General features: G+C 43.7%; 1 protein-coding gene across 9 annotated transcripts in view; it reads right to left on the bottom strand.

Moving 5' to 3' along the window:
• The window catches only part of NPAS2 (neuronal PAS domain protein 2), a 159,139-nt gene that overhangs the window by 81,277 nt on the left and 65,343 nt on the right, over positions 1-12,519 (bottom strand). For all 9 annotated transcript variants that reach the window (XM_023618548.2, XM_005599789.4, XM_023618546.2 and 6 more), the window contains exon 2: positions 3,979-4,032. In XM_023618548.2, the coding sequence (XP_023474316.1) occupies positions 3,979-4,010 (32 nt within the window). In that variant the 5' untranslated portion in view covers positions 4,011-4,032. The remainder of the gene's footprint in view (positions 1-3,978; positions 4,033-12,519) is intronic.

The following is a 12,519-nucleotide window of genomic DNA, read 5'->3' on the forward strand; positions in this document are numbered from 1 at the left end:
TAATATTGGATTAAAGGAAGAGGCTAACATGAAACAATTTCTTCTTAGTGTTCACTTCTATCAAGAAATGGAGTAGTCTATATTGCACAATACTGCAAAGTTACAGAAACTTGCTTTCTTTGGAAAGCGAGGATTCCTATCAGCACTTTCTGTCCCAACCCCGTGGACAAATCAAAAGGAGCAGTGTCCACTGACTGATGTCTTGAGAAGTCGTTAGGAGCCCAGACTCTAGTAAATGATGCCTGAATTTGAGTCCCTGCCTGTCCCTGACTGGCCGTCTGATCCCGAAGCCTTGGCTTTCTCAAATGTAAAGTGGGGCTAACAATACCCTCTGCGGAGGGGGTGCTGTGAGGACGAGAGCGTTAATGCCTGTAAAATGCTGCAGGCACACAGCGAGCGCTCCAGAAGTTGTAGCATTTCTCATTAGCCCCATGTACCCTGCATTGTGCATTCAGTTCCGCAATAACCCCAAGAAGTTGCTGTTATCACCCCCATTTTACAGAAGAAGAAACTGAGGCTGAGAGAGGTTTAGAAACTTGTCCAAGCACGGAAAGTAAAAGCGGCAAGACTCAAAGCCAGGCCCGTGTGATGCTGAGCTGTGCACTTCCTGCCCCACCACACGGCTTCCCGGATGACCACACACACAGACACACACTCACTCAGACCACAGAACTATGTCACATCAGAGCTGGAAAGACACGCTCATGACTGGAACACAGACTGTGAACGGCACTATCTAAGGATTCCAAATGTCATGACATTCCAAACTGTCCGCTTTTTGAGTTCAAGGACCATGTTCCGTATCTTCCCCAGAGAGAACAGCACAGAATTCTTCACATACAATAGGCCCTCAATTAACACTCACTGAATTTACATGGAAATTCACAGAACACCATGGAACCGTGTCCTGGTTCAGAAAACACGATCCAGCAATCCAGATAAACCATGGATTCCCTAGAGCTTTGAAAACCTTGCCTAACATAGCATGTGTTTTCCGAGACAACGAGAGTTTTGATCTGAGGCTAAGCATTTCTAATCTCATCAAAAATACCAGGTGAGTGAAAATTCACATCAGGCCTCCAGGTGGGATTCGGGCATGGGCCGCCCATGTTGCTGCTAGAAAACCTGCCAAATGAGAGGCTTTGAAACTGATACCATCTTAGGATTGTGTTTATTTTCTCCTTGTTTTTCCCAAGTATCATGAAGCATACTGCATTACTGCTGCTATTCTGGCGAGGAGGTCTGGGTATCACCAAACATTCTAAGCCCGTGTCCCCATCTGAGGACGAGAGGGGAGTGAGGGCCAGCAGCATCTGTGCAGGGAGCTTTCCAGGTAGGTAGTTTGCAGGTGTGAGTGCCCACGGCTCATAGCAAAGAGGGGTGGGAATGAATGGAAAGAAGCTGCACACAATCTGATTTATTTCTAAGAACTTTTAGCCAAGATTTTATTGAATGTCTATATTTGGTGATTCTGAGTATGGGAGAGCCCGAACATGCATTTTCTCTCTTCTTGGTTTTGAGGTAAGTAGTGCAACAGAGAGGCAGGGCTGGGCCTGGGGGTGGGGAAGATATTAAAGATGATGATGGCGAAAGCAGACTCCTGTGGGCTTCAGAGTCACATCAGGACACAGCTCGCAGCCTGCGCCCGCCAGACAGTGAATCAGTTCTCATATGAGGAGATTCGCTGTCGTCCGGGGAATAAGAACAGAGTCTAAGGTTTAGGAAGCCTGGGTTGAACCTCCACTCCTGCCACTTAATAGAGCTTTGTGATGTTTGACAAGCTACTTAACCTTGTTGAGCCTTAGGGTCCTCATCTGTAAAAACGGAATAACAATTATATACATCTCAAAGGAACGTGGAGGAGATGAATGAGATAATGCATTGAAAAGTACTTAGCCTGGTACTGAGCGCCCTCAAAGGATGAGGAACCACTCAGTGATGCTGGCCACCACTGCTGATCTTTTCATTATTGCTAACGAGAATACCTTGCAAATGTACTATTGTAAAGTGTCCTGCATTTTCACATACATTAATTATTAAAATTAAAAATATAACATTTTAAATAACTAAACAAATAATTTTAATTAATAACATGTATTTTTATAAATATAAATATTATTAATATTAATAATTAAAAAAAAGAGCTTCTTGCTGTATTTTGTGGCTGATTCCCAAAATACCCTGAGAGGAGGGCAGGACGGAAGTTAGTCCGCTCATGTTGCAGGTGAGAAGGTGGAGGCTGAGAGAGGTGGAGGGGTTTGCTGGAATTCATCAACCTGGGCAGGGCCAGCCAGGAATGCGGCTCAGATCCCTGCCACCAGCGCTCTATCCACACTACCTGGGGGGAAACCAAGAGGCGAAACATCCCAGAGGGAAGAACTGGAAGCCAGCCTGCCTGTGATAGGGCCGGAGGGTTCTCCCCCAGGCCTGTCTGGTCTATTCATTTACGTGTTGTCGGGACCACGTGGATCTTGCCACCCCTGTTATGTTGGGGCCTGAGGTTTAAAAAGCACTGCCGTGGGGCACCGTGGTTCCCGATGCCAAGAGAAGGGCCCGCTACTTCAGAATAAGCTGGGAGCTACTGGTACTGTCGTTTGTTTAAATTTTTACTACAGAAAGTTTCCAGACACATGGAACAGTAGAGAGAAGGGAACGAAGAACTCCCAGTGACGATCTTCCAGCTTCAACAACCCTCGCTCCAAGCTAACCCTGTTCCCGCTACACCTCTGGCCATTTCCCCTGCTCCCTGGCTGTTTTAAGGAACTACTTGGGGAATTAACAACCACACAGACTCCCCCTGTGCCCCACAGATGCAGGTCTGGAGTGGCTGGGGATTTGTTGTTCCCATGGCTGTCCCCCACCTCCAGGCAACGTGGAAGGACAGACACTGCCGGAGCCTCTGAACTAGGGGACCTCTGAGGGCTCCATGTGGAGGATTCTGTACGTGACCACCAGGCAGTGAGTTCTGTGAAGGGAAGTGGGCAAACCCTTCAGCCATGCAGGAGAAGGAGAGGCTGTCACCGGGGATCCAGGGACTTGCCACGCACACGCGGTGGCAGGAGCAGACGGTAGTGAGATGGGGGAAGGCGGCTAGCTCTCGGGCCTGCGTGAAGGCATTCCTGAGAGCAGACACTCGTGTTGCCACAGCACTCCATTGCAACCTCACGATCTGTAGGTGCCGACCCGTCATCTCCGTTCGCCTGCGCTCTCCTCGGGGGCGAGCAGTCTCTCACTTGTCCTTATTTCTCCAGAGCCTAGCACCGTAACTGCCAAATTGGGCAAATCAGTGAAACTGATAACATTCAACTGGTCTTTACTGTCAAAATATCAACTTTATGACTCCCCTTCATAGACAGGAGGTATTCAATAAACGTCCAGTGAAGGAACCAGCACGGACAGGGCTGTGACAGCTCTGACACGCCAGCTTCCAAGCTAGTATTTCTGGTCAACACAACAACAGTGCAAGGTGGTCATGGTGGCTCCATGTCCAGATGAGGGAGCTGAGGGAATGTGTACAGAAGTGCTTGGCACGGTGATGATGACTATCATGCTCTATGTGTGGTAATGATTATTACTATTATTGCCCAAAGCCAGACAGCGCCCCAGCAGCAGAGCCAGGACCTGCACCCCGGCCTTCCTGGCCCCACTCAGGCTGCCCTGCCAAGCAGTGTCTGTCCTGGAAAAGCAGTAACCGAGGCCTCTGAAAGGAGACCTGAGGCAACAGGGTTAACAGATGAAGGTGTTAAAAGTCTAAACCACTGGGCAAGACCCAGACAGTGAGTAATTTCAGGGTAAGGACCAAAACGGAGGGAGTTGGTCTACATTATTTTAGTAGAGCACCGCGGAATGTCCGCGAGCGTGGTGCTGAGGGCATGTCCCCAGCTGCCTGCCTTGCTGGTTCTTTCATCTGCACTGAGTGAGGACAAGCAAGGGTCAGAGTGGCAGACACACGGCACAGGGAAGACGCCTCCTTCTTACCTCTTTGCCCTGTCTTTCTCATCTTCATCCATTAGATTTTCTATGCAGTTTTTCCTGCAAAAAAGAACAGGCAATTACCATCTACTTCTAGATTTTTCTTACAGGTCTTTCTAGTTGTCATCATTTTGGTTTTATCTAATCCACACGACTTAGCCCAGAAGTTCTCAAACTTCTTGGTTCCAGCAACCTTTTACATGCTCCAAAATTTATTGAGGACTCCGAAGAGCTCTTATATACGTTGGTTAAAACTGAGAAATCTTAAATACGCAAGCACTCATTCCATTAGGTGTCAGAGCGATGAAGTCATCAAATGTCAAGGAACTTCTGGAAAAGTCTACCGTACGCTCATGAGAGTAAATGTTATTAGGAAAATTGTTTTCACCTCGAGGGACCCCCCCCCACCCCAGATCTCAAAGATCACACTTTGAGAACTGCTGTCTAGACCCGGCTCAACGAAGCATCTGTTTATCTCAAGCCTTAAACCTGCAATCTGCCTATGACATTCTAAAGGAGAGAATTTATTTGTTTTTCTGTTCATTCAATGACACAAGCTCCTCTTACATACAGCCTGGAGGGATCGGGGCCTCAAAGGAGTGTAATCCGCCACGCTTCCTTTAAGGCACTTACACTTCCCTAGATAGACAAGGCACACAGATGCGAAAAATGAGGTAACAATCCAGGAATGTTCTCGCAGCCTGAAGTCATCGGAGACTACCTCAGCGCCTGGAGCCTTGACTGTCCCAGGACGCTTGCTCGATGCCTTTCAGGCCCACAGATCCGGTTTCGTCTTCTGCCACACGCAGGCCTGTGATCCTTCACCTCCCAGAACGGCAGACTCTTTCCTTCATTCACACATTTCCCAGAGTCCCCCCTGTCTGGAGTGCTCCCTCTCCAGCCAGTGCTCCATGGAGAAACACTTTCAAGGTGTCTGTGAGGCAAGAGCCTGTGGAGGGCACTGGAGGCAGAAGGCGCAGTGGCTGAGAGGGCAGAGTGTGACTGAGATAGGAGTGGGGACCACGGAGAAGCTGAATCACCACTGCCCACACTCCTCTGTTCTCAAAACAGAGGGTCTGAAGTCAGAACCCTAAAACCAACACTTTGCAAATGGACTAACATTTACTCTTGAAATTTAAAGTTTTAGATAATTTTTTTTTTTTTTTTTGGTGAGGAAGATTAGCCCTGAGCTAACTTCTGTGCCAATCTTTCTCCATTGTGTATGAGGGATGCCGCCACAGCATGGCTGACAAGTGTGTAGGTCCATGCCCGGGATTTGACCTGAGATCCCAGGCACTGTAGTGGAGTGCGCCAAACTTAACCACTGTGGCACGGAGCTCACTTGTAGATAAAAGTTTTTAATGGGGCAAACGAATCTTTCTCTGAGATAATTTAGTTTTGTGATTTGGGTCTGCTGTGAGCACAAACATGGGTCTGTGCCAAAGAGGACGAGGAATTCTGCAGCCACAGCCCCTATTTACACACACGCCCCATGCAGTAAATAGCAGACATATTTTAGTGATAGATTTGTAAGAAACACCATTCAGCAGTTGAGGGTTGTATTATAATTAAAATGGGTTAACACATCTGCAAACAGGGATGTGCTTAATGTTTTCCAGATGGGATCTGTTCAAAGCTTTAAGACAAGAAAAATGGAGTGTCAATTCGTTTAATGAGGCACTACCCCAGGCCTGTGCTCCAAGGAAAGTGGTGGCTGCCTTTTTTCCCCAGGGCCATGAGTGATGCCCCGGACACAGCATGTTTGTGGTAGGAATGTGGACTTCAGTCCACTTTCCTGAGGTTCTGGAATTCCCGTTTGGATGGATGGGGTTGCTTAGTCATAAACGAAACATCTACAAATGACTAACAGCTATTCTTTATTGACCACATCTTCTCTGACTTGTATCTGTTTATCCTTAAACATTTCCTGAATCCATGAATCCTGGATGATCTACACTTCCTCTTCTTCTCCATCCCTCCCATTTTCTCGTCCTGATTCCTGTCACTTGACCCTTATCAAAGCCACTCTGCTCAACTGCACCTATGTGAAGAGATGGCACTTAAGCCGAGTTCCCCAGTAGCACCTGCTACAGAAGCTCCACACCGACATCCTTTCAGTTTTGTCACACCTGTTGTCTCTCACACCTTCCTATTTTTTTTAATTAAAAAAACTGTGGGGGCTGGCCCCGTGGCCGAGTGGTTAAGTTCGCGCGCTCCGCTGCAGGCGGCCCAGTGTTTCGTTGGTTCGAATCCTGGGCGCGGACATGGCACTGCTCATCAAACCACGCTGAGGCAGCGTCCCACATGCCACAACTAGAAGGACCCACAACGAAGAATATACAACTATGTACCGGGGGGCTTTGGGGAGAAAAAGGAAAAAAATAAAATCTTTAAAAAAAAAAAAAAAAAAAAAAAAACAAACAAAAAAAAAAACTGTGGTGAGATACACATAACATAAAATTTATCTTTATCTTTTTTTTTTTTGAGGAAGATTGGCCCTGAGCTAACATCTGTTGCCAAGCTTCCTCTTTTTGCTTTGAGGAAGATTGTTGCTGAGCTAACATCTGTGCCAATCTTCTTCTATTTTATGGTGATGTCGCCACAGTGTGCCTTGACGAGTGGTGCTTGGTCTGCGCTCAGGATCCAAACCTGTGAACCCCGGGCCGCTGAAGCGGAGCGTATGAACTTAACCACTAAACCACCAGGCTGGCATCAAAATTTACCATTCTTACGTCTACAGTTCACTGGCACGAAGTACATTCTTACTGTTGTGCAGCCATCACCACCATCCATCTCCAGAACTCTTTTTATCTTGCAGAACTGAAACTCTGTACCCATTAAACAATAGCTCCCCAATCACCCATTCCCCCAGGGCCTGGCAACCACCATTCCACTTTCTGTCTCTATGAGTTTCCCTCTCTCTGAGTTTGACTACTCTAGATACCTCATATAAGCGGAACCATACCGTATTTATCCTTTTGGGGCTGGCTAATTTCACTTAGCATAGTATCCTTGAGGTTCATCACATCATAGCACGTGTCAGAAGTGCCTTCCTTTTCAAGGCTGAGTACTATGCCATTGTACATTTACACCACCTTCTGTCTATCCAGTCACCTGTCGATGGACGCTGGGTTGCTTTCACCTTCTGACTTCTGTGAGTAGCGCTGCTGTGAACATGGCTGTCCCTCCCTCCCCGAGATTTTGAGTCATTCTTTTACCTCATGATGTAGAGGAGCTGGAGGGACCCCAAAGGCACACAAGGAGGGTCAAAGGGAAGAGAAGCAGTCCTATGAGGTCTGGGTAAAGGAACAACAGAGGAGTCTAAGGAGTCCCAACTACTCTTCTCAAGTGTATAAAGAGTTTCCAATAGAAGGATTTTGAGCAGCTATTTCTTTATGACCACAGAGTGCCAGGGAAGAGAAAAGGAGATTAAATGAAGGCAGAGGAGATTCTGTTTGGAGCTGGGAAGATAACTGTTGATGTGATTAACCCTCAGAGTGAACAACGGAGGGAAGCTGCAGAATCTTTACTCTGGATAACCATCTATTCTGGATGGGTTAGACATTTATGAGGTTTATTAGTCACGGTCCCAACAGGAGACAGGACTGAATTACAAAGGAGCTGTTTGTAAAGGTGTGGGTAGCGTGTAGGGGGACCAAGAGCGATGGTGTAGTTACCTGGGGTTGGTATCAGAAGAGCTGTTAACACCTCTAAGGGTGAAAGGACAAGAGGGAAATGGTTACCCAAACCTGGAAGGAGCATGTCACATAGGGGAGGCGGCACTGGGTGGAGGGATGCAGCCAGCCCAAAGAATCTTGTAAGAAGGGACTGAAGGGATAAATACGTCACCTCCCCTCACTCCCTGCACCCCCTCTTCCGCTTGTGTCTCCTTTAGCCATGTCACTCAGAAGAGGAAGCAGGGAGCCTATTCACGTCTTCTGCAAGGGGAGCCCCTGGGGCGGAGAGAAGGATGGAGAGGCATGGAGGGGTGCCAGGAGGATACCCAGCACACTCAAGAAGGTTCGTTTCTGAGGGGTTCTTCCAGTTCTGGGTTTCTTCGATTTTTCTGGAACGGGAACTGTTTGGAGTCTTTTTAAACCTTGTTACATCTCTCCAAATTTGAAGTCCAGGCATCTGCATCTAGTAACTAAACACTCAAGAAATAATAACTGACAATAATGAAGAGAGGCTGAGGAAAAGAGAGCCTGGCAGGGGGTCTGGGAACTATTTGAGTGACAAAATCAGTAATGATAGATTATAACCCGTAGAATAAACTAAATATCCATGAGTCCACATTGATACAAATAAATAAGTGGAGAAGGGGAAATATGCCCCCACAGAAGATTTCCCATTCTTAAATGTAGAAGGAATAGGGAAATAGTCACCCTCAGTACCCCATAGTAGCAACTGTCCAGGCAAGATCCACCAATGGATGCTGAAATTAGTGGACAAAAGTTTCAGGAGAATCAGGATATTTGCATAGTTCGAAGTATCACCTGCGAGATATTTATTACCTACAAGGGAAAGACAGTAACCTTAAGTGGAGAAGGTTTGCAGAAACCAGCTTCACTTGGGGCCAAAATTAACGTCAGTGATAAGTCATATCCAAGTCTTTTGGTGGAAACACGTACTCATTCTCTTGGGCATAAATTACACCTTGGAGAGTAACTGCTGAATCATCGGGTAGCCACACTCTTATTTTATTAGAAGCTGCCAAACTGTGTTTCAAAGCGACGGTACAATTTTATATCTGCTTCTGTAGTGTACGAGAGTTCCAGCAGCTCCACGTTGTCACTAACACTTGGTATTGTCAGTTTTCTTAATTTTAGTCATTCTGGTAGATATGCTGTGGGATCTCATTGGGATCTGAATTTGCATTTCCCTGACGACTAATGATATGAGTATCTTTTCATGTGCCTATTGATCATTTAGATAGCTTCTTTCGTGAACTCTCAGTCCAAGTTTTTGGTCAATTTTCTTTCTCTCTTTCTTTCTAAAATTGGGCTGTTTCTTCATAATACGGATTTATTGAAGTTTCTCTCTTCTGGATACAGTACTTTGCCAGATCTAGAGATCAGTTTGTGAAGATTTTGCCCCAGTCTGTGCCTGGCCTTTTCACTTTCTTGATGGGGTCTTTTGATGAATAGTTTTAAAATTTGATAAAGTCCAACTTAGACATTTTTTATTTTGTGGTTAGTGATTCATCCTAAGAAATCTTTGTCAACTTAGTGTCATGAAGAATTATCCTATGTTTTCTCCTAGAAGCTTCATCATTTTAGCTTTCACATTTGGGTTTACAGTCCATTGTAAATTAAATTTTATGTGTGACATAAGATGGTGGTCAAGGATCATCTTTCACCCCCACCCCCCATCTAGATATTCAGTTGCTCCAGGATCACTTATTGAAAAGATGTTCCTTTCCCTATTGAATTGCCTTGGCACTTCTGGCAAATATCTTGTGTGATGATCCTATCTGTGTATTTACAGAATCTCTGTGCAGTTCCTTTTATCTACGGGGCATCTTCAGTGTCCAGACACATAGGATAAACTTTTTTTTAATTTGAGTTCGTAATAGTTTACATCATTGTGAGATTTCAGTTGTACATTATTTCTTGTCTGTCACCACGTAAGTGCTCCCCTTCACCTCCTGTGCCTACCTTCCCTTGGTAACCATTGAACTGTTTCCTTTGTCCACATGTTTGTCTATATTCCACACATGAGTGAAATCATCTAGTGTTTGTCTTTCTCAGTCTGGCTTATTTCGCTTAGCATAATTCCCTCCAGGTCCATCCATGCTGTTGCAAATAGGATGATTTTGCCTTTTTTATGGCTGAGTAGTAGTGCATTGTATATATACACTACATTTTCTTTATCCAATCATCAGTTGATGGGCACTTGGGTTGCTTCCATGTCTTGGCTATTGTGAATAGTGCTGCAGCGCACATAGGGGTGCATATGTTACTTTGGATTGTTGATTTCAAGTTGTTTGGGTAGATACCCAGTAGTGGGATAGCTGGGTCATATGGTAGTTCTTGAGGAATCTCCATACTGTTTTCCATAGTGGCTGCACCAGTTTGCATTCCCACCAGCAGTGTATGAGAATCCCCTTTTATCCACATTCTCTCCAACATTTGTTATTTTTAGTCTTAGTGATTATAGCCATTTTAAAAAGCATAAGGTGGTATCTTAGTGTAGTTTTTATTTGCATTTCCCTGATGATTAGTGATGTTGAACATCTTTTCATGTGTTTATTGGCCATCTGTATTTCTTCTTTGGAAAAATGTCTGTTCACATCCTCTGCCCATTTTTTGATAGGGCTGTTTGTTTTTTTTGTTGTTCAGTTGTGTGAGCTCCTCATATATTACAGAGATTAACACCTTATCGGATACATGATTTGAAAAAATTTTCTCCCAATTGGTGGGTTATCTATTGGTTTTGATCCTAGTTTCTTTTGCCTTGCAGAAGCTCTTAAGTCTGATGAACTCCCACTTGTTTATTTTTTCTTTTGTTTCCCTTGTCTGAGAAGACATAGTATTTGAAAAGATCTTTTTAAGTTCGATGTCAAAGAGTGTATTACCTATATTATCTTCCAGGAGTTTTATGGCTTCAGGACGTAGCTTCAAGTCTTTGATCCATTTTGAGTTAATTTTTGTGTATGGCATGAGATAATGGTCTGCTTTCATTCTTTTGCATGTGCTGTCTGGTTTTCCCAACACCATTTATTGAAGAGAGTCTCTCTTCCCCATCGTATGTTCTTGGCACCTTTGTTGAAGATTAGCTGTGCGTATATGTGAGTTTTATTTCGGGGCTTTCAGTTCTGTTCCATTGATCTGTGTGCCTGTTTTTGTACCAGTACCATGCCATTTTGATCACTATGGCTTCGTAGCACATTTTGAAGTTAGGGATTGTGATACCTCCAGCTTTGTTCTTTTTTCTCAGGATTGCTTTAGCAATTTGGGGTCTTTGGTTGCCCCATATGCCCCTTAGTCCTATTTCCATGAAGAACATCATTGGGATTCTGACTGGGATTGCATTGAATCCACAGATTGCTTTGGTAGTATGGACGTTTTAACTATGTTTATTCTTTCTATGTATGTGCAGAATCTCTTTCCATCTCTTTATGTCGTTATCTATTTCTTTCAGTAATGTCTTATAGTTTTCATTGTGTAAGTCCTTCACCTCCTTAGTTAAATTTATTCCTAGGTACTTTATTTTTTGCAATTGTAAATGAAATTGTATTCTTGAGTTCTCTTTCTGTAAGTTCGTTGTTAGAGTACAGAAATGCAACTGATTTTTGTAAGTTGATTTTGTACCTCGCAACTTTACTGTAGTTAATTATTTCTAATAGTTTTCCTATGGATTCTTGAGGGTTTTCTATATATAAGCTCATGTCATGTGCAAACAGTGAGAATTTCACTTCTTCACTCCCTGTTTGGATTCCTGTTATTCCTTTCTCTTGCCTAATTGCTTTGGTCAATCTTTTTTTTTTTTAATAAACTTTATTTTTTAGAACAATTTTAGATTTACAGAAAATGAAAAGACATTAGAGAGAGTTCCTACATATCCTGCACCCAGTTTCCCCCATTACAAAACACCTTACAGTAGTATGGTACATTTGTCACAATTAATGAACCATTATTGACACAGTATAATTAAATAAAGTCCATACCTTATTAATATTTTCTTAGTTTGTACCTAATGTCCTTTTTGTGTTCCAGGATCCCATCCAGGACACCACATTACATTTAGTCATCCTGTCTCCTTAGGCATCTCTTGGGTGTGATAGTTTCTCAGACTTTCCTTGTTTTTGATGACCTTGATAATTTTGAGGAGTATTTGTGAAAATGCCTTCAATTTGGGTTTTTCTCATGTTTTTCTCATGGTCAGACTGGGCACGTGGGATTTTAGGAGGAGGCCCACAGAGACAAAGTGCCATTCTCATCACATCATATCAAGGGTATTAACACGGGGTAGTACTGTTATGTTGACCTGAATCACCTGGCAAAGGTAGTATACACTTATTTTTAAACTGTATGTTAGTTACTTTTATGCAGAATTTGTGCAATATGTTTTTCTTCAACTTTCAGATACCCTTTTTCGCAGATGAAAAATCTCTATCTTTAAAGTGGCAGATCCAATTATTAATCTCAAAAAAAGTACAATGAATATACCACTCTCCCTGTTTTTAGACTTTGATATATCATTATTAAACTTTCATCAGATTAACAGTTGGACCCATTGCTTTACACAGAAAGGCACTTGACCTGGAAACATATTGGGCATATTATTGGAGAACATGACTAACCTGATGTTTAGGCAAACTTATTCTATATTTTCTGACTCTGTGGCATCTTGTATTTGTCCATCTTTATGCCAGTACCACACCATCTTACCACACTATCTAACTCCTGTAGTTTTGTAGGAATTCTCGATATCAATGTAGTGTAAGCCTTCCAATTTTGTTCTTATTTAAGATTCCTGGCTATTCTAGGTCTTTGCCTTTCCTTGTAAATTTTACAATTTACATCATCAATTTCTATAAAAATG

This window comes from Equus caballus, chromosome 15 (genome assembly GCF_041296265.1).
Source record: "Equus caballus isolate H_3958 breed thoroughbred chromosome 15, TB-T2T, whole genome shotgun sequence".
Classification (NCBI taxonomy): Eukaryota; Metazoa; Chordata; class Mammalia; order Perissodactyla; family Equidae; genus Equus; species Equus caballus.